Here is a 22,128-nt window from a genome sequence, read left to right as displayed (position 1 = left end):
AAGTTTGAGACTCATGGGGAGTTTGCACTTTATTATCTCAGTTTTTTCAGTGATCTTAAATTTCACTGCCTGTTTTTGTCAGTTCAGAGCACATTAAAACTTTCTCTGCTATTGGTGTAGCCCTTCATTAAAGGCAGGGATTTTTTCTACTTGTAAGGCAGGCAGGAGGTACTGTCCAGAATCCTCTTGCCAACTTGTGTTAGTTAAGCTGTATGACTATTAGCTGCTGTCCTTTGTTTCTGCTAGTTGCTCTGAAAGTCAGGGTGAGCATCTTGCAAGACTGCCTGTAGAGTCATTCAGACAGCCCTGAGGCTGGGTTGCTTTATGCACTTTGTGTGTTTCTGCTTCCCTTTGATAACAAGGGCTGGAATATTTGCCCACAAACAAATTCCACACAGCCTGCAAACATTTTGCTTTGCTATAGTAGCAAGAGGAGATCATACCAGGCAGTGTGTGACATGTGAAGTGGTCCCTTTGGGACACGTCCTATGTTTGGAGAAAGAAGGAAATGCATTTTGAAGTCTGACAACTGTTTTGAAGCTGTGCTGGCTTCAGACTGGTTAAATACTTGCAGAAATGAATTAGCAAGAACAGGGCAGGTGTTTTGTTCAGCGATGCATGATAAGCAGTTGGGAGATGAAAAACACAGATGTGGATTAGCCAACAGGATTCCTCTCTGTTGAAGGGTTTTCTCCTCCTGTTTTATCCATGTGGCCACTTTGCTCACTCTTAGTTTTGCCCCTGCTCCTCATCCCAATGATTTTTTCAGTTCATGCTTTCTGAATGTTGAACAAAGCGCTAACCTGCAGCCATGAGATGCTGCTCTCTGAGCTACCTGACTTCTTGGCACTGATCCTTGTGTGCTGATGATGTGACTCAGGAGCCTCAGTGCCCCCTGGCTGATCTTTGACACTCCAGATGCTCAGCACTGCATTAGCTGCATGTTAAGCCTGGTGAAGACACCCAGACCAGTGGGTTTTTATCAGCTGCCAGATATGTCCTGTAATGCTAAATGCTTAAGATGTATTTTGAGTGTCCTACTAGTACTGTAAGGAAACAAGTTGAGTAAATAAGTATGAGGGAGCATGTTAGGCTGTAAACTTCTGAACTTTATTGTGCTCTACCAGAGTGTGCTTATTTTTTTAATCAGAGTTACAAGTTTTTTTTCCTTGGGGAATTGTTCATGGCCTCTGCCTAAAGTCATTATTAAATTACACACCTTTGTATTGGTTCCAGAGTTGTGAAAAAGTAATAAGTAAATGAAAGGAAAGCAAAATGTTATTTTAATTGAACTTGGTTTTCAGTTTCACTACTTGATGTGGCTCTTCCAGAGTGCATACTTTTGTATATGGAATATTTATGTTAACACCTGGATTTCTTCTGGCAAAGCTAGGAAGTTATTCATAACATTTCTAAATCCGAAATATAAGCATTTTAAATGTAGATAATAGTAGTGTGTAGCTAGATGGCAGCATTGTGACAGCTTAGTATATTCAAGCAGTAGCAGGTGAATTTGGACCTCATACCAGAGAGAAAATCAGATTTACTCCTTTCGTTTTATTTGATGTTTTCTGCCTTTTCTCCCAAAGCATGTGCTGTTCTCATGACTTTTTCATTTCAAATGTTTATCTGTAATCTATTTTCTTTTTGCATAAATGTTATTGCACGGTCATGAGGCTACAACTCATTGCATCAATGGAAAAAAAAAAAATGCAAAACCCACTTTATTTTAAAATCAGGCATGTTGTGTCATGCAGTGGAGTGACTTAGTGAAGTAGTTTGTAAACTTCCTTGGCTTAACATGTTACGTGTTAATGATTAGGAAAGTACAGCTGGATCTCAAACAAAAGTGAAAAGAAGATATTTCACTGCTTCACTGATGCTTTGAACAGTGAGATTTTTCCATATTGCTGGTTGTTCAATATTTACAAGCTGTATGTATGGTTATGTCTTTTGTTTCTTGAGAGTTAATAGGAAAATTGATTTGTATGAATAATAAATGATACCTGCTACAGTTCACAGCAGCTGTAGGTCCCTCCAACCTGTCTAGATGTACTGAAGATGAAATCCTCCTGCTTATCTACCTGGCAAATCTGATTGGTGCAGCCATACTGTGAAAATTATAGCCTGCATGGAGTATTCTGCTACTCTGATGGCTGGATAGAGCTGGAAGGGAAGAAAGCTGTTTACTCCACAAAATTACAAGTGATGTGCAGTGGGAGTTGCTGAGGTCTAATGAGAAAGGCTGAGAAGTTATGTGAGAAAATGGAGAATGCAATTGCTGCTGCTGCTTTAGATAGGCCCTGGGATTTACTTCAGTTGTGGTTAGGAGGAAATGCTTGTCTGTAATCCTGGAGTGCATCCTGTGAAGGACTGACAAATTAGCTTTTTGAAGACTGAGTGTACTGTCAGGTTTTTTTCTATGTAAAATTAACTTTTTACTTCACTTTTTTTTTCAGGGTACTCTAATACAGCATCTGAAGGAACACATTCTTCATGGCAACACGACCAGCGGTGACATCATTATGTACTACACAACGGCAAGTGTGGCTCACTCAGGCACTTCTAAAAAGCCTTTAATACATTTTCCTTACAAGTCTGAGAGTTTTTCCCATAAATCTACAAGTTCACTTTTATGTACTTTTAGCTCTTGCTCTGTAAAGGACCATCATGTTTAACTGGATTTTATATAAATATATAAATAAAATATTAGGTGAAAAGTTTGACCTTTCTGATGAACATCACGTTAAATGTTTCTGATCTAATTAGTGAAGAAAACTGATTTATTTTTACAGCCTCTTAGGGTCATTGATCTAACTGCCTCATCAATTTAATCTGCAAAACAGACTCTACCTTTCTTCATCATGTAATTGACCATACTGAAGATGAGAATTTTTTTGTTGTTCTGTTTTGGAGAAGGAAAAATTTGCACATCTGAGTTTAGTAGAGGGAAGGAGTAAAGCTGAGTGATCTTTGGAGGATTTCAGCTGTGTTTTCTTTAATGTTGTTGTAGTGAAGATAATGATTCTGCAGTCTTCTCTAACAGTTTGAGAAGGCTCATGTCTCTCCTCGTGTTCCTTTCTAAACTTTGACACCACTAATTGGTTTGTAGAACTTCTGCAGAGGAATTATAATTACCTTGTCCTACTGTTGTTCTGTATTGTGACTCATGCTCTAAAGCTATATGTATAGGGAGATAGGGAGTCCCTATCTCAATAGATATCTATGAGGATATGTTATGAGCATTCATTAGTAATGTGTGCCTGATCCAGTCTTAGAACAGGTGAGAGGAGAATCAGTGCTCCAGCCTTATTTTCTGATTTCTAAACAGTGTGATTGGAGATGATCAGCAGGGAGATATAAACTCACGTGCTGGTTTAACAGTTTCAGTCCTTTGGATGAAGAAAATGAAGGGGTAGATGGCATATCTTGCACAAGGGCAGGAGGCATGCTTTGTGCCAGGTGACTGTGCAAGAAGTCATGATTTCTCTTGTTGCCCTTGGCTCCTCTATAGCTGTATGACAGCAATACTTCTGGTCCTGTGGTAGAACTGCCAGTAAAGTGGACAAGTAGCTGACAAAGATAGAAAGTAATTTTGATATTTTCTCTTTTCTAGACTGGCTGGATGATGTGGAACTGGTTAGTGACAGCACTTGCTACTGGAGCTTCAGTGGTTTTGTATGATGGGTCTCCTCTAGTTCCATCACCAAATGTGCTCTGGGACTTGATTGACCGACTAGGGTAGGTAATGAATCTTAAGTCAAATGATGTGGTCTTTGCTTCTGTTAAAATGCTCACACGAAACCAACCTCGTTAAAGATGCTTTCTTGGTCAGAAGCTTGTATGTGGCACGACACAGTTTTATCTTTTGGCTTGATGTTGAGTAGAACAGATTTTTTAAATTTTACACTATAAACAGTCTTTGAGAGCAGAAGAGACAAAGTTTGATCATTTAAAAATGGTTTCAGGCATTTGGGTTCCCAGCAAACAAAGAATTTTGGTTCAGTAGTCAGTTTTCAAGAGCAGCCTTTTCAAAATGTAGTAATTGGGAGCAATCTGAAGAGAAATTTCTCAGAACACTCAGAACTTTTAAGAATCTTTTGTTTCAAGCAGCTCAATGTATGACTCAATTTAACACATTGACTTCAAGACAGAAGTTTACTGGAAAGACACAGCAGGGCTACTTATATTTCCATATTTTGCTTTTTAATTTATAATGCTGAATTCTCCTTGCTTAGCCATTTGCTAGTTGTTTTACAAAGCTCTTTGTACCTAACAATGCTCAGAGTGCCCTCTGTCCAATCCCAGGAAAATGACAGGGATCAGAAGAACAACTGAAATCCTGTGGTGCTATTTAGCTGCTGTGTACACTGGTTAAACTTTGATTTTTGCAATTCACCCATTTTTCAAACTGACTGTAAGGAGTGTAGATCTGAGTGCTGTTACTTTACAGTAAAATGGGCATAATTTTTTTGTTGGTAATTAAAATTAATTTGTTGCAGAAGGTGGATGCCAAAAGCCTGACTTTCTGACTCTTGATAATTAATAATTTAAACTTTGTTCTGTCTTTTGTGCCATGTAATATTTAAAGACTGTCATTTAGTCTCTGGGTATTATAACTGAAAGTTAATATCTTGTTAGAATGCTTCCATTTGGAAAAAAAAAAAAACAAACCTACAACTTTCCCCCCCTACCCACAAACCCCCTAAAAAACATTAGAACAGGCAGAAATGTAGACTCAAGAAATAAGATGGCTTATTTTTAAGCATTGTTTCTACATGCCAAAAAGTAAGTGAAGATATCTCAAATGTGTCTGCATGTCTCACTTTTGTAATCTGGTGCTAAAAGCGGTGGCCATCTGTGTGGTACTTCATAATGCAGTCTGTTCCCAACTCCGTTATGTGTTACATATTAAAAAAAAAAAGCTTCAACATGTTAAGACTTCCTCACTTCACTGAAGATGCACCATGCTCTCCTTTGGTTATCTTGATGATGCTATAAAAATGCTATCATGTGCTGCTCGGCAAGAATTACTTCTGTGGACTTCAGTGAAAGATCTATTTAAGTGAGCTGTATTTAATAATTACCCATGTTATGTAGCATTTGGAAGGAAATAGTAGCAGATTAGTCTCTGTATGTGCTGGAGAGGAAGACTTTAAAAATACAGACAGAAGTATTATGTATTCTATCTATAAAACAAGAAGTAACCTGAAGCATGGAAGAGAAGATACAGTAAAAAGAGATTTTTACATGAGTAAAACTAGTTGGTGTGATTGGGCTACGTGGTAAGTGAAGGAGAAATTTCTTCCTTCCTGCCCAAGGTGGAAGCCTCTCAACTCATCTCATCCACCTGAATGGTGAAGAAAGGCATCCCTGATAACAGTGGCGTAGCTCTCTTTCCATTTCTGAAATGGTGTGATTATCTCAAGTGCTGTTCTACCTTGCATCTTGCCTTTGGAGTGAAGATAGGATCTTGTTTTAACTTGGTTTTACTGATGTATGTGTTGCCCTAGCTCTGTGCATTCAGCCCATATCCCTTATCCTAGGGATATCCTTTGTTTCTTCTCTTGTTCTTGAGTGAGTTTATTGCTGCAGTATAAAATGAATTAGCAGGGAGCAAGGCTTCTTGAAGGTCAGCAAAACCATCCAGCTAGCACTTCCCCTGATGGAGTTGGAAGGAGTAGAGCCTTTGTTTCAAATTGCATTGGAAAGCTCTTTTTTTTTCCCTTTACTTGATTAGAGTACCAAAATTACCAGAGCTGCTCTGAAAGTAATGCCTCCTCTTTTATGATGTCTGTTCACAATGTCAGAGGCAGATGCTGGTGGTATGGTGGTAGAGGTTGAACCTTCCCATCAATATTCTGTTACATTTTGGTGCTGTATGACAAATGGCAGTGGCTAATGGTTGGAACTATGTTGAAAAACAGTGTTTTGAAGCAGCTGAGAATTTGCTCTATTGGATAGTGTTACTGTGCTGTTTGTATCTGTGGTAACTTCCATGGTAATAAATAGGAGGCTTCTGAGCAACTTTCTAAATTTTCTCTTGGTTCCTGTTGAGATTAATGGGACCTCAGAGCCTGTTTGTTAAGGGAGTAAACAAAGATTCTATTTCAGCCTGCTGATTTCTTAAACTGGCATAGTTAAGTGCTAGCTTTCATTGATTACAGGAAATAGTTCAGTTTTTGCAAATTCAGTAATTACTTTTCTGGAGGATTGGAAAAGATTTGCTGTGCTTTGTTGTTTTTGTGGGTTTTCTAGAAAGTATGTAACAACTGGGAGATGGTATTTCTGGGCTGCATTTCCTGCATCAGCCCTGGGTAGATCTCTTTCCTCTCTTTCCCCTTCCCTTACAGTGTTCAGCTGAGTGTTTAATACATTAAGATAGGGATGTATTAAAAGGTCTCTTTTGATCAGAAAGCCAGAGTTGCAGTTACTGCATTCAACATAGAAGATTACATCCCTCACGCATTCACAGGGAACAGATCCCAGAACTCTCTCAGCTCTTGCAGGATGAGTGCACTGGCTTTGAACTTCAGTGCCTGCTATCTGCTCAGTTCAGTACTTCCATTGTGATGCACAAGTTGTTCTCCACACCACTGCTCTGGGTACAGATATGAGGAGTGTCATGTTCCTAATTTGTCCAATATGCAAAATGGACAACGTTCTCAAAGCTGTATTTTATTTATTACATTAATTGAAATATTTAACAGTGCCTTCAGTGTTGTTGTGAATGTCCTATATAATGTAATTGCTCTGGGTCTGATTGCGTTGTCATAAAGACCAGTGATGTGCAACTGGGAGATAGACTGGTCTGCTCGGTTTTAAAGATGCTAAGCGTGATGTCTCAGCTTTAATGTGTGCACTGGCTGTGGTAACATAGGATTACTGTGTTTTAATGAGAAGCCAAAAGCAGCTGAAATAGGAATCTTCCCCCCTCTCAAGGATACGTACAGCCAGATACTGAATACTGCCTTTGCATGTACTTACTGCAGTGACAGGATTCATTTATTACATTAGCTAGACCAAGCTTCATGTTCAGTTAGACATCTGCAGCTCAGACTTCCATCACTGGGAACTGAACATGTATCTACAGAGCAAATCCCTGACTGCTGTGTTCAGAGAGAAGTATTCTTTGTTACACTGTGCCCCAAAACGGCAAAATTCTGCTATGTTGTAGCATAACAAGGCAGCAGATCTGTGTTAAGCAGCTCAGTGGCAATTATGCCCAATTAATGGAGTAAATGTTATAACGTTTTGTGATGTCTTTGGAGTGTTCAGCAGTTAAGAATTCCTGTAAATGAAAGTGAACGTTTTCCAGGAGGTGGGGAGGCTTTGCTTAATATTTAAAGATAGAATTAAAAGTTTCAAAGCTACAGAAATGACATGTGATCTGAATTATTTTGACGGCTCAAAGGAATGCTCCTTTGCACTTAAAGCTTTAGGAGACTTCATTGCTTGACTAATCAATGCGTGGAGTGCCTTCAGCCTCTGCTTACTGCAATGGGGGTTGCCAACCTTCTGAATCTTAGTGTGTTTAAATATGTAAAACTTTTAAACTTTTTCTCCCTCTAGGATCACCATCCTTGGAACGGGTGCAAAGTGGCTTGCTGTGCTAGAAGAGAAAAACTTAAAACCATGTAAGCTTCTGAAAGCTATTGCATCTCCTTTTCTTTTTTTTTTTTTTTTTACCCTCTGCCCTGCCTTTCTTCTGAGGTTCCAGCCCTTGTCACAAACAAATCTTACATCATTTCTGTGGGTTGTAGTGTTGAATGGTTACAAACTCTTGTGAAGATTCATCCTGACCTTAGTTTGTGGATTTCCTCCTTTAAAGGTGAAACACACAACCTCCAAACGCTCCACACTATACTGTCTACAGGATCACCTCTCAAGTCTCAAAGCTATGAGTATGTCTACAAACACATAAAGAGCAGTGTCCTCCTGGGATCCATTTCAGGTGATGCTTCTATACTATATGCATCTTAATTCTGTTCATTGCCTTTATGTTTCCTCTTTGCTTGTTTGCTGCTGTGCCTTTAGGAAACCTGGACGTTGGAGCATTTTGGTTTGGGTATAGTTAAACCAGAATTAATTCTCTCTTGTGCAGATACCTTATGAGTAATTCAGTATGCCATAATGAAGCTCATACACGAGAGCTTTTAGATTGAATGTTTCTGATATGGTGGATGTTCTGCGTTTTAGCTTCGTTTTTTTGAAGCAGGATCACTTATTTTGACTTGCTGTCCTTAGGGGTAGCAGGGTGAGATCAAGAAAAGTGTCTATTAACCTACAGAACATAGTGCTCTGAAAATAGCTGACTTCAGCAGGAAATGCCTCTTAGAGAGGTTTTTCCACGCTCCCGTTTCAATTCTTTTGTGCCACATAATTGGCACAGCAGACGGATTTTTGTAAATTATATAATTAGAGAAATATCAAGCCCACATACTGTATAGTTTGTTGTGAGGAGTGCTGGCTGAGGCAACTTCTGTACATAGAAGGTCCCTCAAAACTCCTCATGCTGCTTTGTAATGAAGACTGAGTTTTCCCAGGGCTTTTAAGCTTCGTTTAGTTTGATGTTACAGTCTGACTATTCTGCTTCTGAAGTCACTTCTAACTCTGCTCTTAGTAAGAGTAGTGCTGAATTTTAGACTTGCTACTACAGACATTGATGGTCTCAAATGTGGAAGACTGTTTTGGTATCTAAAGCTAACAGTATTGATTTTGTCTTAGAATTCTACATCTTTAAAGACCTGTAAGTATTCCAGTTGTGTGCACTTTCTCAACACCTATTTTTATGGGGAGAACTGTTCATCCTCTGAGTATGGTTGCCTCCTCCTTGGTTGCCAGTGAGAAGAAGGAATAGAAGCTATGTATTGAGTGGAAGCTGGTTCAAGCTAATGAAAACAAACAAGAAAAGATTTCCAAGTGGTCTTGAATATCGAAGTCAGTGCAGTAGGGCCTGTTTGTTTTCTCATTCTTACAAAAATGGATTTTTTTTTTAATGAGCTTGAAGAACCTACTGATATGGAACTACTGGAAGAAAAGCTATGCCCTAAGGAACTTCTCTGCGTGAAAGGTCTACATGTTTAAAGAGTTGCACACACAAAGCAGGAAAAGAAATCTCTGTTATGAGAAATCACGACAGTGATAATACTGACTGTTATTCTGTGCTGCATAATGTGGATTAGAAACATTTGACAAACGTGGCAGTCTGATGTCCTGGAGTTCTTACAGACTTGTTCTGTTTTAGGTGGGACAGATATAATTTCATGTTTCATGGGTCAGAATGTTACGATTCCAGTTTACAAAGGAGAAATTCAGGCCAGAAATCTTGGAATGGCTGTGGAAGCATGGAATGATGAAGGTACCTATTATCAAAATGTTATTGCACTTACAAAACAGAGCAGTTATGATGTTAAGTGTGTCAGTCATCAGATGGCTAACAGTCAGCTGTGAGTAGTGATTTCACTATAGAAACGTGTTCCAAAAACCTTATTCTGGAACTGTCTGATCTGGAGTGTGAAGCACTACAATGAAAATAAATGCATAAAAAAACCCAACACCATCCTGCTTTTCCATTGCCTTGAGAAAGCACACTGGGCCAAGTTCTAGCCTCTGTGTGTGTGTGTGCTAATCAGCTGTGTTGTCTGTCCTTACCCTGTGGTATAAGTGTCCTTAACTTACTGAAGTTAAGGTAGGGATGAGTTCATGAATTAAATAAACTGTAAGATCATCAGTCATCCCTTGCCTCATATCTGCATCAACATTTGTTATTTACATGCAAGATGCTTTTTGCTTTGCTATTCTGTTGTTTACTGAAGGGAAATGCAGAAAATAACTTTTTCTTTGTAAACAGGAAAACCAGTTTGGGGTGAGAGTGGAGAGCTGGTTTGTACTAAGCCCATTCCCTGTCAGCCTACACACTTCTGGAATGATGAGAATGGAAGCAAATACAGGAAGGCTTATTTTTCAAAATTCCCAGGTATGTGATGGAGGGGGTTGAATATTGCTCTAGCTGGCCAAGTGTAAAGATTGTACTGCTGCTATTGGGAAGGTACAGGTTTGTTCCTGTCCAGTGATAGGCAGGTGCAGCTCTAAAATGAGACTGTGAGGATGAGAAGTCCAAGGCATATCTGATAATTCTCACTCCATATTTTTTGGTGTTTTAAATATGGATTCAAATCACTTTAATAAGAATGTCTGGAAAGCTGCAATCCTATTTTGCTCCTGCTCTCATTAGGCAGATATGTGGCTACAACAGCTTGGTAATCTGCAATGCAGACATAAACTGCTTGGCATGAGTGTGAAGCAAAAGTGCTCAATAGGTCAGAGAGCAATCCTCCATTAATGAGTTCTACAGCACCTCTGCCAGGCTGCTCCTGCCTGGCAGGAGTGGATCCTAGGGGATAAGTGCTAGCCTGCTGCTTCCATTGCATGAGGCTTAGGTATGCACTGCCTCAGATGTGCACGTTCTGCATTCATACAGACTTTCAGTGCTGCTAAGAGTAAGAGGAAATGATGCTGACAGCCAGAGGCTTTCATCCTAATCATTGTGAGATCTCTGCTCATCCAGCTTTTGCATATGCAGAGTGGTGATGCTGTACTCACTGCTGCCCACCGGACAGGGGCTCATAGGAGCAAGTCCTTGAGCCTTCCTTTTAGGAGAGGAAAGGCTTTCTATAAACAGCAGTGTAGAAACACAAGAAAAATTAGGATGTGCACAGGAGATGATTATATAGGAAGATTGAGGGAATATGGAAGTTGGTCAGCATGAGTGTGACAATAAGAAGTAGAAAAACACAGAGTTGTTGGGCTGAAATAATGATGGTTCAGAGATTTGTGTGAAACTCCTTTCCTGGTGTTCCTTGTAAATAGGCTTGCAGTTGTAACAGCAACGATGGCAAATTGTGTTATGTGCATGTATGTAATTGAGGCTTGTTTTTTTGATAGGAAAAATTTAATAGAGCTGGCTTGTATTTCTGCTTGTGACAGTCTGCTGTCGTGGTCTCAGTCTTAAAAAATAATACGAGAATTATTCCTGTTCTGAAGAGTCAAATCTGATACTATGTTATCAAGAGTATTAAGCACGTAAACTCCTTAGTGAACTGCTGAGACCTATTGTGCAAACCCAGAGAGCTTCTTGCACAGAAGTGTACGCTGTAAAAGAAGTGGGTCAAGAAAGACCAGTGGGAATACTGTTACCTTTATGAAAGATTCTTTGCTTCCTTAAAATGTGGCGTTCAGAGCAGAGTTTTGTCAGTTTTCTAGAGGATGCTACATAGCCTGCAAACAAGCAATCATAAAATAACCTCGGGTTTGATCAGAATGTGTGAGCTGCTTTTGTGTGTGCCAGCTCACTGTGATAACTGCAGAGATGATCCACGTTGCGTTGAAGTACTGCTGCATTTGCTGTGGGTGGCTCTGAAGTCCATCTGATGCAGTAGGATTCTTGCTGTACAATAGAAGATGCACGAGTTGTTACAAATTTATTTTGTAAGTGGAAGAATGAGAAATCAGCTGCTAAAAGCATTGTCATTCTCTCACAGGTGTTTGGGCCCATGGTGATTATTGCAAAATTAATCCCAAGACAGGAGGAATTGTCATGCTTGGGCGCAGGTACAGTATGATGGTGAAAGTGTTTTCCATAAGCAGGCCTTAAAATTTGCAAACTTACCCTTATTACAGAAAGGCAGCCACTGAGTTGTTAGAGATCATAGAAAAATTGGAGGTCACAAATGGGGGTAAATTTTATGCTTGCATTTGCATACTAGTGTTGAAAATAAAGGTGAGTGACTGTGTTGGAGCTGTCTGGCACTGTCACAAACAGGTCTACTCACAGGCATAAGGTGTGAGGCTGCTGTGTGTGAAACACGAGTTTCATCAGTTGCTGAGAAGTAATGGCACACAACTGCAGTGCAGTGAAGTACCAGAAAGTCTTTTTCCTGTTTTGTCAGTGTGTACCTCTAAGCTAAGAAGAGAGAGAACTAGCCTGCATTTGGGCTACTGTGAGGAGGAGAGGGGGAAATGGGAATGAATAATGCTGGATTTCTCTGTACAATTTTGTTGTAATGAGCAAAAGGCCTTTTTCACAGCACTGAGTTATTTTAAAATTCTGTTTCTTATGTGGCTGTCTGCATATTCACTGCATGGAATGTGGAGAAACTTGGTTAACTGCATCATTTTTTTCTTTTGATCAAGCTGTAATTACATTTTAATGCCTCTTTGTTTTGTGTGTGACTTTCAGTGATGGTACATTAAATCCAAATGGAGTAAGATTCGGAAGTTCTGAAATCTATAATATAGGTATGAAATCAACTTTTCACATCCTTTAACTACAACCTTGCTGCTGTAAATCTGAGATATGAGTGCTATAGAGGTGTCTGGAAAGACTGAGTGATAAAACTTGCTCTTTTTCAAATGGAAAATGGTATATATTAACATGAACAATAAAAGTCTGTCCTGTAGACTTGAAATTGGTTGCCTTCCTAAAGTATCTAGAGCACTGGAGATGACTTGTTGAGACGTTCTCTGTAAGATGTTGCTTTCATATAACAACATCTTACGGGTATTTCGATCAAATTTAAAGAGTACTTATGAAGCTATTCTTTCTTTTTCCCTTAGCCAAGCTCTTGACACTATTTTGTTCTATCTCATCGTTCCTAATAAGTACTTGAGCTTCTGTTACAATAACTGATTGAAAAGAAGGATTGCAGGTGAAGCCAAAAGTGCAAAGGATGGGGAGGCTAGGTTGCACTGCTGAAGCCTGATCAATTTAAATAGTGTTCTGCTGGGAATGGTGTCTTCCCAGTGCTGTGTGAGGTTTGGAGGATCAAGTTCCCTTAGCTGCAGAAGAGCTGTGTGGGTGTTTGTGGCAGCTGCCCTGGGTCATGCTCCATTTCAGCACTGCAGTGCTTTAATTGTGTGCTTCTTGTTCTTCTTGTGTTGGAAGGCTTACCCTGGCACAACCGACGTCTGGTTCTGCCTCCCCAAAATAGGGAACAGGGTTCTGTAGTATAAATAGCAGTTTTAGCAGGATTGGTTTGAATCCTTAGAATTTGAATCTAGTGCAGTCTCCACGAGACTGTCAAGATGCAAACTGCTTCGTATCTCAAACGTCTGCCTGTGAAGGGCGGCGTAGCTGCGTGCCACGGTGTGAATCTTCCCTTGGGCACCTGTTGCCACACCTTGTTCTTATGTGATCAGGCATGTTAGATCTCTGTCTAAGCAGCAACTGGAGATTGGGAGAAAAACTAAAGACAATAGTTTTGTGTAAAAAAAAACGTCATCAGTTCCATTTTTGTTGCCCTGGGACTACATGCAAGTGGCCCTTAAAACTTCAGCTGGGCAGGAGTTAGAATCTCACAGCTCCTGGAGGCAAGGCTTGCAGAATGACCTAGCCAGGAAGTCTGCTTTCCCTTTGTACATCCCATGTCTTTTGCAATTACAGAAATCGTGTGTTCAGAATAAAACAAAACGCCTACTAAAAAATGACTTTTCTTTGATTTCCAGTTGAAGCCTTTGAGGAGGTTTCTGATAGCCTCTGTGTCCCTCAGTACAACAAAGATGGGGAGGAAAGGGTGATACTCTTCTTGAAGATGGCTTCAAACCATGCGTTCAGCGAGGATCTGGTGAAAAGGATTCGAGATGCAATCCGTGTAGCACTTTCTGCCAGGCATGTTCCAAGCCTCATTCTAGAAACCAAAGGCATTCCGGTATGTCATGAAAAATGCTGCCTACTTTTTTTCTTTGTCACCTTGAATAGTAATTAAGGAGCAGTTGTCATTGCTCTTCAAGCCCACATGCATGGAAATTTTAGCATCTCAAAAGTGTATTCGAGCTTTATAAATAGTTTGTCTATGTTGCCTAGCAACATCATTTCATCTCCTTTTCAGCTAAGTGTGTTTTTGTTTTTTTTTTTAACAATACCTAAAAATGCCCATTCTCAGCTTATAAATATACGAGCTGCTTTTTCTCAGTAATATATACTTGAAGTCTTTAAAGGAAAATATTAGGAAAGTAATTTAACTTAAGCTTTTCACGCTATCCATAAGCTTGGTTTGTTTCTGTTTTCCAGTTTCAAATGACATCCTTATGAAAGCTGAGAACACTGAGCAAATTTATAAAATCATTTTGCAAACCGTTCCACTTGTACATCTGTTTAGCCATTTAAAATGTAGCTTTATCACTGTCTTCCCAGTAGCAATAACTAAAAATCTTTCTGCTTGTGAAAGGGAGAGAGGAGAAATGTACAGCTAAAGGTGCTGCATGCTCAGTCTTCTGGAATTGTGAACTGTAGTACTCTACCCTACTCCTCCTTGCTGTATGAACTCTTATTTGGGAACCCATCTCTTACCTAGTCCTCTCTGATACTACAGCCTCCTCAACAGCTCGGTGGACAGCTTATTGCAGGATGGGGATGCAGGCTGTGCTTGTCTTGAGGCCACATGCAATAGGTTTGAGGCTTCAGACCAATCATTTTGTGCTCTGGTACCTCATCTACTGCCAGTGAGGTTTCTATGTAGAAACATTCCAGGGCATAGGACTGCCAACTTCATAATACACAGTGATCTGGATCTGATCTGTTGGGTTATTTCTGTATCAAGTTGCTCTTCTCCAATAGTATTAGCTTTAAAATGTTGTCATAGCATGAACATAAAAGCCCCTGCGCCTGACAAATGGTGAAGGTTAGATTTTCTAGGCTGTGGTTTAGCTTCTGCGTGAAGTGTTGAACTTGTAAGCTGCATAAATCACTTGGATGTACAGCATAAAGTTGATGGTAGTGAAGTGTTTATGATGGTCTGTCCCTCAGGAAAGCCTGCTTAGATCATTAATTAGTTCACACTTTGACTGAATTTAAAATGGAGTGAATTTTAATTACATTTCAGGTAAATATTCCAGTGGTAAAGCGATCAAAGCTGTCTCCTGTCTTTCTTTGAAGGTTTTGCTTGGAAAGGAAACCTCTTTCTATTTTCTGCTACTTATAGAACTGTATTTTCTGATGGGGGGATAAAAACCTGTCTAATCCTGACTTTACACTGCCATTGCCTACTGGTGGAAATAGTACAGCTGTGCTTCAGTAACGCAAAGCATTGTTTTTCATGAGATCTCCAGGTGTTCAAAAACACTGTGGGCTCTTTGTGCAAATCTTCATAGTCCCATCCTGACCTGCTAAACACTGATCAAATGTAGCAGAAAAGGGAAGGTGTGAGGCTGCACTATGGCTGGGTTCTTAGGTAGGTGTTCTTATTAATCTTTCCATGAAGCTTCTGCATGAAAAGTGTAATTCTGTCATTGCTGGCTTTGTTTTTCAGTACACGATAAATGGGAAGAAAGTGGAAGTGGCTGTGAAGCAAATAATTGCGGGGAAAGAAGTAGAGCAGCGGGGAGCTTTCTCAAACCCAGAGACTTTGGACCTCTACCAAAATATTCCTGAGCTTCAGAATTTCTGAAGCCACGTGTTCATGGTTGTTTTTTTTTTTCTTTTTTTTTTTTTTTGCATCTGTCTTTGTTCTGTGTTTGTTTTGTATATACCAATACTGTATGTAAAGAAAAAGCTCTATTTAATACCAGTGGTTCTTTTAAAAGAAAAAGAAATATCTCGTAAAGTGCATTATGAAAGGCTTGGGTAAAGCTTAGCTCCCTTTTATTGCTTCAATATGCCATACATCCTGGAGTTTTTTCCAGCCTGGAAGGAGGAACCTGCCTGTTCTGATTTTTATATATATGATGAATGCGTTGTTTCTGGTTAGATTCCCATCAGATGGGAGCACCATTAGTAGATGTTACAGTTGATAATAGAATATTACTTTCATAAAACGTTCACGTTTTAAAAAAAGGAAACTGGATTTCTAACGTTTTTCTTTTTCAATTTATGCATTTTAGAGCCACCTGCAAGGAAGGTGCAGCAGTTGTAACTACTTGTCTGTGAAACACAGAAGCATCCTATGCATGCATTTCCATGTTTTTATGAAGCCAAATCATAATGCACTAAGTCTATCCGACTTGACTCAGAATAATTCCAGGCCCAAAACAGCTGATGGTACTTCTGAAGGGAACTGCTGCTCCGTTTTGGGATGGAACCCTCCTGTTGTTTTAAGCTCTTCATTCATAGACTTCAGGGGATTCCAAAGGTGGAGGAGCAATCACTGCTGTACTCCTGGCGTAGCTCTGGGTTCTGTCCGTGGAATTGACTGTAATTACTCTGAGTTTAACATTACTGTAGTTGGAGGCAGCGTTTGCCTCCTTGTTTTGAAGTTCTTTACTGGCAACAGTGCACCGTTATGTTAGCTGAAGGATTCCAGTGTGTTTGTTTATTAAAAGCTGATGATTTTGTAACAGTTTTTTTTATACTAAATGTCACCGTGCAAATGAAAGGCTAAAATGTTTTCTAGCGCTGTACCCTTCCAGTTCATAAAGGGAAAAATACCATAGTGAGCAAACTAAAACAGTAAAATGGAAGCACTAAAACGTTGTTTTCTTTTCCCACAAGGAAAATTGAATGGCAGCAGTTGTACCGAACCTCTGGCAGTCAGCATCTCCTGCACTATTTGAGTTTTGTGGGTTAAGTATTTACTGCATTAAAATAATGGATGTCCTTACAATTGTGTTGAATGCATTCAACAGTAATAGAGTTAATTAAAATAAATTGATTCTTTATATATATATATATAATATATATATTTGTTTACACTTTCACTCAGCTATTGTCTTAATTTTCTTTAGATTGGTTGTCATGGAACCATTTGTAACTTAATTTCTGCTGATGATTTTAATGGGTTTTTAAGCCAAGTCTATCCCCACAGCAAAATGTTTGTTCTCTGAAAGTTTTATCCTGTCTCTTTCTGGTGCAGAGCCCAGGGCAAGCAAGCATAGGTGCTGGCTGTGTATGCATGGCTGGAAGGTCACAGGAGAAGAAAATGTGCTGCACATGTGCCTGGTGGCAGTATGGGAAGGAGCTGCAGGCTGCAATATGTTCATGCTGCTAACAGGGGGAAGGGCATGCTCTGTTGTTTAGGGCAGAATCAAGGAGTTGGTGGTGGCGATGCTCTGCTGCAGATAGTCAATGTGAATTGTAGTTTCCTCTCCCGTGACAAATCTCAGCCAGCTCTGAGCTGAATGTTGCTGCAGAGCTCATGGAGTGTGGCTGTTCATTCACAAAGGGTGAAAGTGCCCCTCTGTGACAATCCAAAGAACGCAGTTGTCGTGGGCAGCAGCTCCACACCCACTGTGGGGCTCAGAAATGCCTCATTAGCAAATGAGTCTTTAAATGAGTTGGTTTCCATTTGACTTTTTGAACTGTACCAAGTTGGACAGTATAGATGCTGGCGTGATAAATGCTAGCACATAAATACCAAGCACCCATTAGGAAAGTATAAAAATGAGCTATCCAGCTGCCAATAACCTATGATTAAAAGTATTTTTAAATTCCTTTCCCCTCTGGCGTGCTATATATAAATTTTACATTAACTGTGACTTTGTATTCATTAAAACTTCATTATATTGTTCTTTAATTCATGCAAAATGTCTGTTTACAAAGCCCACAGACCCTTATTAATAAGTAATTTGGGGATATTTCATTAATTAAAGATAGTTTAGAAGCACAGATATGCTAAAAACATATACAATGCCTACAGGCTGGTTTTTTTTAATCCTATATCATACTGGAAAAATTATAGGAAGCTTTAACAGATCTAATTTGATCTCCTGCAAATGTCAGACTGTTCAAAGGTGTTCCCAGAGTGTATTAACAGGGGAAAAAAGTGTGTGTGTATGTACAAGTCTGTGTGCTGGAAATGACCTGCTAGCTGTAAAGCCGTGATAGGTCATACAAATTCTGTGCTCTGCAGACAGTGACCTCTGAGTGCCTCACCTGGTTTTAAAGAACTGAGTTTCAGAAGTGCTGGGGACACAGCTGATGGAGATGAGGGGAGAAGGAGGGGTGAGTTGTTCCTTGAGGGAGGTGGAGGCAGAGCTGGCTGTTGTTCAGGCTTCCTGAGGCCAGCTCCTCCTGTCCTCCAAACAACCAATGTACACCAAAGGTAAGCAAAGAGAAATGCAAGTGACCTATTTCTTTGGGTACTGCAACACAGCTCTGTCCAGATGGGGGTAGTTCAGAATGCCTGGAAAGGTGGGGGCAGCTCACCAGCTGGCAATAAGGAGCAGAGAAGGTAGCTTTCCTGCTGCCCATCTACAGCTATAAGCTAGCTGTGCTCTCTTCAGAGCCTGGATCTAAGGAAATAGTGATCAAACATAAGGAAATAGGGGGCAAATGCTGTTTCAAGAGGATTCTTGTGAGCTCAGGTCTTCTGTCCCAAGATCTGCTGCCTTTGGGCTGTCACTGTGTAACCAGCGGCACCCGGTTGTGTGTGCTGCCTATTCCCAATCTGGGGTTTGCAGTGCTTTGCTTGGAAAGTACAGATATTTGTGGCACGTGTGGGATGCAGAGAGCTCACTCTACAGATTACTGTAAGCCTCTGGCTTAAGTGTTCAACAGGGGGAACTTCAGAGCAGCAGCACCACAGCTGGGGGCTTTTCTCAGGCGGTCTTCTGCAAATCTGAAAGCACCTCCATAGGACTGTATGGCCCCATCCATCTGTCCTTGACTCACAGTCTTATTGCTGCCCTCTTATAAATGTGCTGTTGTCAGCTCCTCTCAAAGCGGGTACTTTCCCTCTCACTGCCTTCTGATTTCAGTTAATTTCCATGGTTAGCAGTGGTTCCAAAGAAAATGAGCAGGCACACAACTGCCCAAACAGGATGGAGCTGATAGAAGTTACGTGCAAAAAGAGAAATTGGTTGTGTGAATTACAAATTCAGTGATTTTAAAAACAAAGGTAACTGCCTGATAGAGTCCACCTTCCCTGGGGCTGTTGATGTCTTTCGTTCAGTGCGTGCGTAGTGAGAAGGATGCTGTTGGCAAGGCAGAGCAGTCAGTCACACAGGCAAATGAGCATTAAGGTAATATTAAAATGCATTAGTGGAGTGTAACAGCTTCATCCTGAGATGGAGCTGCAGGGCTTGGGGGTTTGTAGGGTCACCAGAAAGAAGCTAAATGCTGTCCTGTGTTGCAGCAGAAATGCACAAGCTTGGTGCAGCGTGGCCAAGCTGCTGAGAGCACAGCTCCTTTGAAGGGCTGATCTGCATGGGCTGCGTGCAAAGCAGGAGCGAATTGGTGTGCAGAGGAGTGGGAAACAGCTCCTGAAATGCTGTTAGTGGGTCTGAGGGCATCTCGAGCAACTTGAGCTGCAGAACTGTAGGGTGCCCCCAGTACTCACACTGCAGCCTCAGCTGTCCATGCAGTTCTCCTCATGGTTCTGTGGGTCGGAGGAATCCTTCTCGGCCACAGAGTTTGGGGACAGAGCAGTGTGTGGGGGAGGGAATCCTCAGTGTGCAATTGGTGAGCCCTTGTTGTTCTGTAGCATGTTAGCAAAGAATTAATTGGGCCTCCTACTTTATAATTACAAGACCTTAATTCTTGTCCTAACGCTTTTGACGAGTGCTTTTGCAGAGTTCAAGAGGATTACCAGCGTTCTGCCTGAGGTTCTGGCTGACACAATGACGACCCATAGAAAAAAAAACGTGCTCAGGATTGTTGATTATGATAGCATATTAAAGAAGACACAGAGGTTCACACTGCTGAGGAATCTGCTCTCCAGAGTTCCCTTTGTCAGTGCCATTCCCTTTCCTGCAGCAGAAGTGGTCGGTGCAGGCCAACATTCCCACCCGACTGTGGGGTTGAGCCTCTTCAGCTGCTGTTAGCTACAAAAAGGTAACACTGAACTGAAATAACCTGCCTGCAGGAAGGGAGCTGAGCTGAGCTGAGCAGGTCCGGCTCTGTGCCTCCATGGGCCTGGCTGTGCCGGCCTGGCTGTGCGGCTGCTGTACTCACCTGAGGGTTTTAATCGGCCTGGTTCTTATGTATAATGAAATAGGCCAGATACACGACACTTCATGAATTAATGCAGGAGTGTAAAGCGTGGAGAGAGGTTCTCCTACAGGGTTTGTTCTTTAATGCAAATGCCAAGCGAGGCTGTAAATGGCCCCGGTTATCCCGCATCGCAGGGCCTGTTTCATGCTTTGCTTTAGGGTTTATTCCTGTTTGCTGAGCCGTGCTGCTGTAGGGGGACAGGGAACCGAGGAAGAAGAAGCCCAGAGCAGCACGAGGAGGCTGCTGTGTGCTGGGATCGCTGTTCCAGCTGTGCTCGGCGCTGCCCCATTGGATTCCTGTGCGATCACTCTCCCATCTCCCACTCCTTCTGTTCCTCCTGGTTTGTCTCCCTGACTCCTCGCTGGCAATGCAGTTCTGCATTGGAGCGATGCATCGTTCTGTTAGGATGCAGCTCCTGCAGCACAAGAGCCCTGCTCTAACGGGGCTGAGATGTGCATGGCCGTGCGAGGAGCTCGGCACAGCACCCGGCTCTCAGCTGCCTCTCTAATAGGCTCAGCCCTCAATTTAGGGTCGCTAAATGCCATGTGCATACTTGAAGGGCATGAATGTAATTAATATTACGCTGCATTGATGTGATTTGGGAGCAGTGACACACCACCATCTCCAGGCCTGGGAAGGAGCATTTGGCATCACTGCCTGACTCCTCCCGAACATTCATTACGCCTTAAACATTCTCACACTGAGTTTTTCCAATGGTCTAATTATAAACTTCATTATAATTGTTCATTAGTTTTATTTTGTTCAATTAGCTTAACAAGTTGCCAAATGAAATACAAGGCTGGCAATTAGCTTGATCTGATTGTAATGAGCCACTCAAATTGGGTCACCAAATATGTGCATTTATGGCACTTTTTCTTTTTTTCCATTGGTGAACGATAACATAAATATTCAGAGCATCTCCTCCTCTAAGGAGTGGAAATTTCCCCACTCATTTGTTAAAGTAGAGGTGAAAATCAATAGTTTTGTGCCTGGGGGCCCCTGTCCCGCGGAGCAGGATGTGAGGCTGAGCTGTGAGAAGCGGGGTCCCTTTGCCCTCAGGTCTCCTCATCTCTGCATCCCAACAAACGCTGTGTTCAGACACCTTGCAGGCATCGTTCAACCAGCAGCCCCAGCAGTGCTGTGCCCTGAGTTCTCCCTCAGCTCCCGGAGAAGGAAGGAGGAAAGATCGGGGTGAGCTCTCCTCCCCCGGAGCTCCCATAGGAGTGGGGCTGTGCTCGGAGCCATCAGCCCTTCCCTGCCGGACCCGGGGGCTGTGCTGTCCTTTCAGTCCCGATCAGCCGGGGCACTTTGCACGCAGAGGGGAGGGGAGCACTTTGTGCTGTCTGAAAGACAAATCTCCCGGTGTGGCTGCAGCGGGATGCGCTGCTCTCACAGCCTCTCTGCTCCTAATTCACTTTGCTCGCTTTCTATTAGCTTCATTCCTGCTGGGCTCAGATCAGGCAGGGACAGCTGTAAACAGGGCCATCGCAAGCTGCTAAAATTGCAAAAGGGCCGTGCCACACATGGGTTTGCATTCGATTTGAGCAGTTACAGCTGTAATCTCCATTAATTTTTTGCAGTGCTCCTGGTGGCAGGAGTCTCTCCTTTTCATTAGAGAGGCAGACCAGAATTTCTGAGGATGGGGGTGCGAAGTGCTGCCTGCCTGGGCTTGTGCTGAGAAGATCCCTTTTCTGTATCAGTGGCAGCCTGGCCTGGAACGTCTCCCTGCTCTCCCTTGGGGCTCTGTGCTGCTCGTGCCCTCCCACCCACCTGCTGGCACTGAGCAGCAAGGTGACAGCACAGCATGCTTCTGATGCAAAGGTGATTCTTAATATGGATGGAGCCCTGTGAAAAAGAACAGCTGGATCCGATCGAGGTGCTGATTAAACCCATATCTGCTCCACCTGCTGTGGAGCCAGAGAAGCACAGAGCCCCTCGCTGAGCATCTGTGCTTCTTTGCCACTGAGGAGCAGGAGCTGGGTTGCCCCAGCCTTGGGCAGAAAGCAGGGAGAGCTCACAGCACAAACTGTGTGTGAACCCCACGAGCCCAGGCTCACCTGAATGAAGGGCTGCGTGTTCTGGTTGGTTCAAGGGCATCAGAAATGTGGTGCGAGATCGCTCCCCCTTGTTTTGACAAAGCTAAGAGATAAAATCAGGCTCCTCGTAATTATGCAAATAACAGCATCTCTGTGGCATGCGACTGA

At 41.8% G+C, this 22,128-nt stretch overlaps 1 protein-coding gene across 2 annotated transcripts in view; it reads left to right on the top strand.

Annotated features, from left to right (window-relative positions):
* The window catches only part of AACS (acetoacetyl-CoA synthetase), a 37,265-nt gene extending 20,573 nt beyond the window's left edge, over positions 1-16,692 (top strand). Inside the window, exons 9-19 of one of the 2 annotated variants that reach the window (XM_085238843.1) lie at positions 2,460-2,540; positions 3,617-3,741; positions 7,573-7,637; positions 7,832-7,954; positions 9,248-9,361; positions 9,854-9,979; positions 11,544-11,613; positions 12,242-12,300; positions 13,507-13,709; positions 15,309-15,461; positions 15,880-16,692. In XM_085238843.1, coding sequence (XP_085094969.1) covers positions 2,460-2,540; positions 3,617-3,741; positions 7,573-7,637; positions 7,832-7,954; positions 9,248-9,361; positions 9,854-9,979; positions 11,544-11,613; positions 12,242-12,300; positions 13,507-13,709; positions 15,309-15,446 — 1,104 coding nt within the window. In that variant the 3' untranslated portion in view covers positions 15,447-15,461; positions 15,880-16,692. Of the gene's footprint in view, positions 1-2,459; positions 2,541-3,616; positions 3,742-7,572; positions 7,638-7,831; positions 7,955-9,247; positions 9,362-9,853; positions 9,980-11,543; positions 11,614-12,241; positions 12,301-13,506; positions 13,710-15,308 lie in introns of both variants that reach the window. The other variant, XM_085238842.1, reaches the window with a different exon arrangement.
* The last annotated feature ends 5,436 nt before the right edge of the window (positions 16,693-22,128 follow it).

Source organism: Meleagris gallopavo, chromosome 17 (assembly GCF_905368555.1).
Source record: "Meleagris gallopavo chromosome 17, MGAL_WU_HG_1.1, whole genome shotgun sequence".
Lineage (NCBI taxonomy): Eukaryota > Metazoa > Chordata > Aves > Galliformes > Phasianidae > Meleagris > Meleagris gallopavo.
This window is presented reverse-complemented; position numbering and strand designations above follow the sequence as displayed.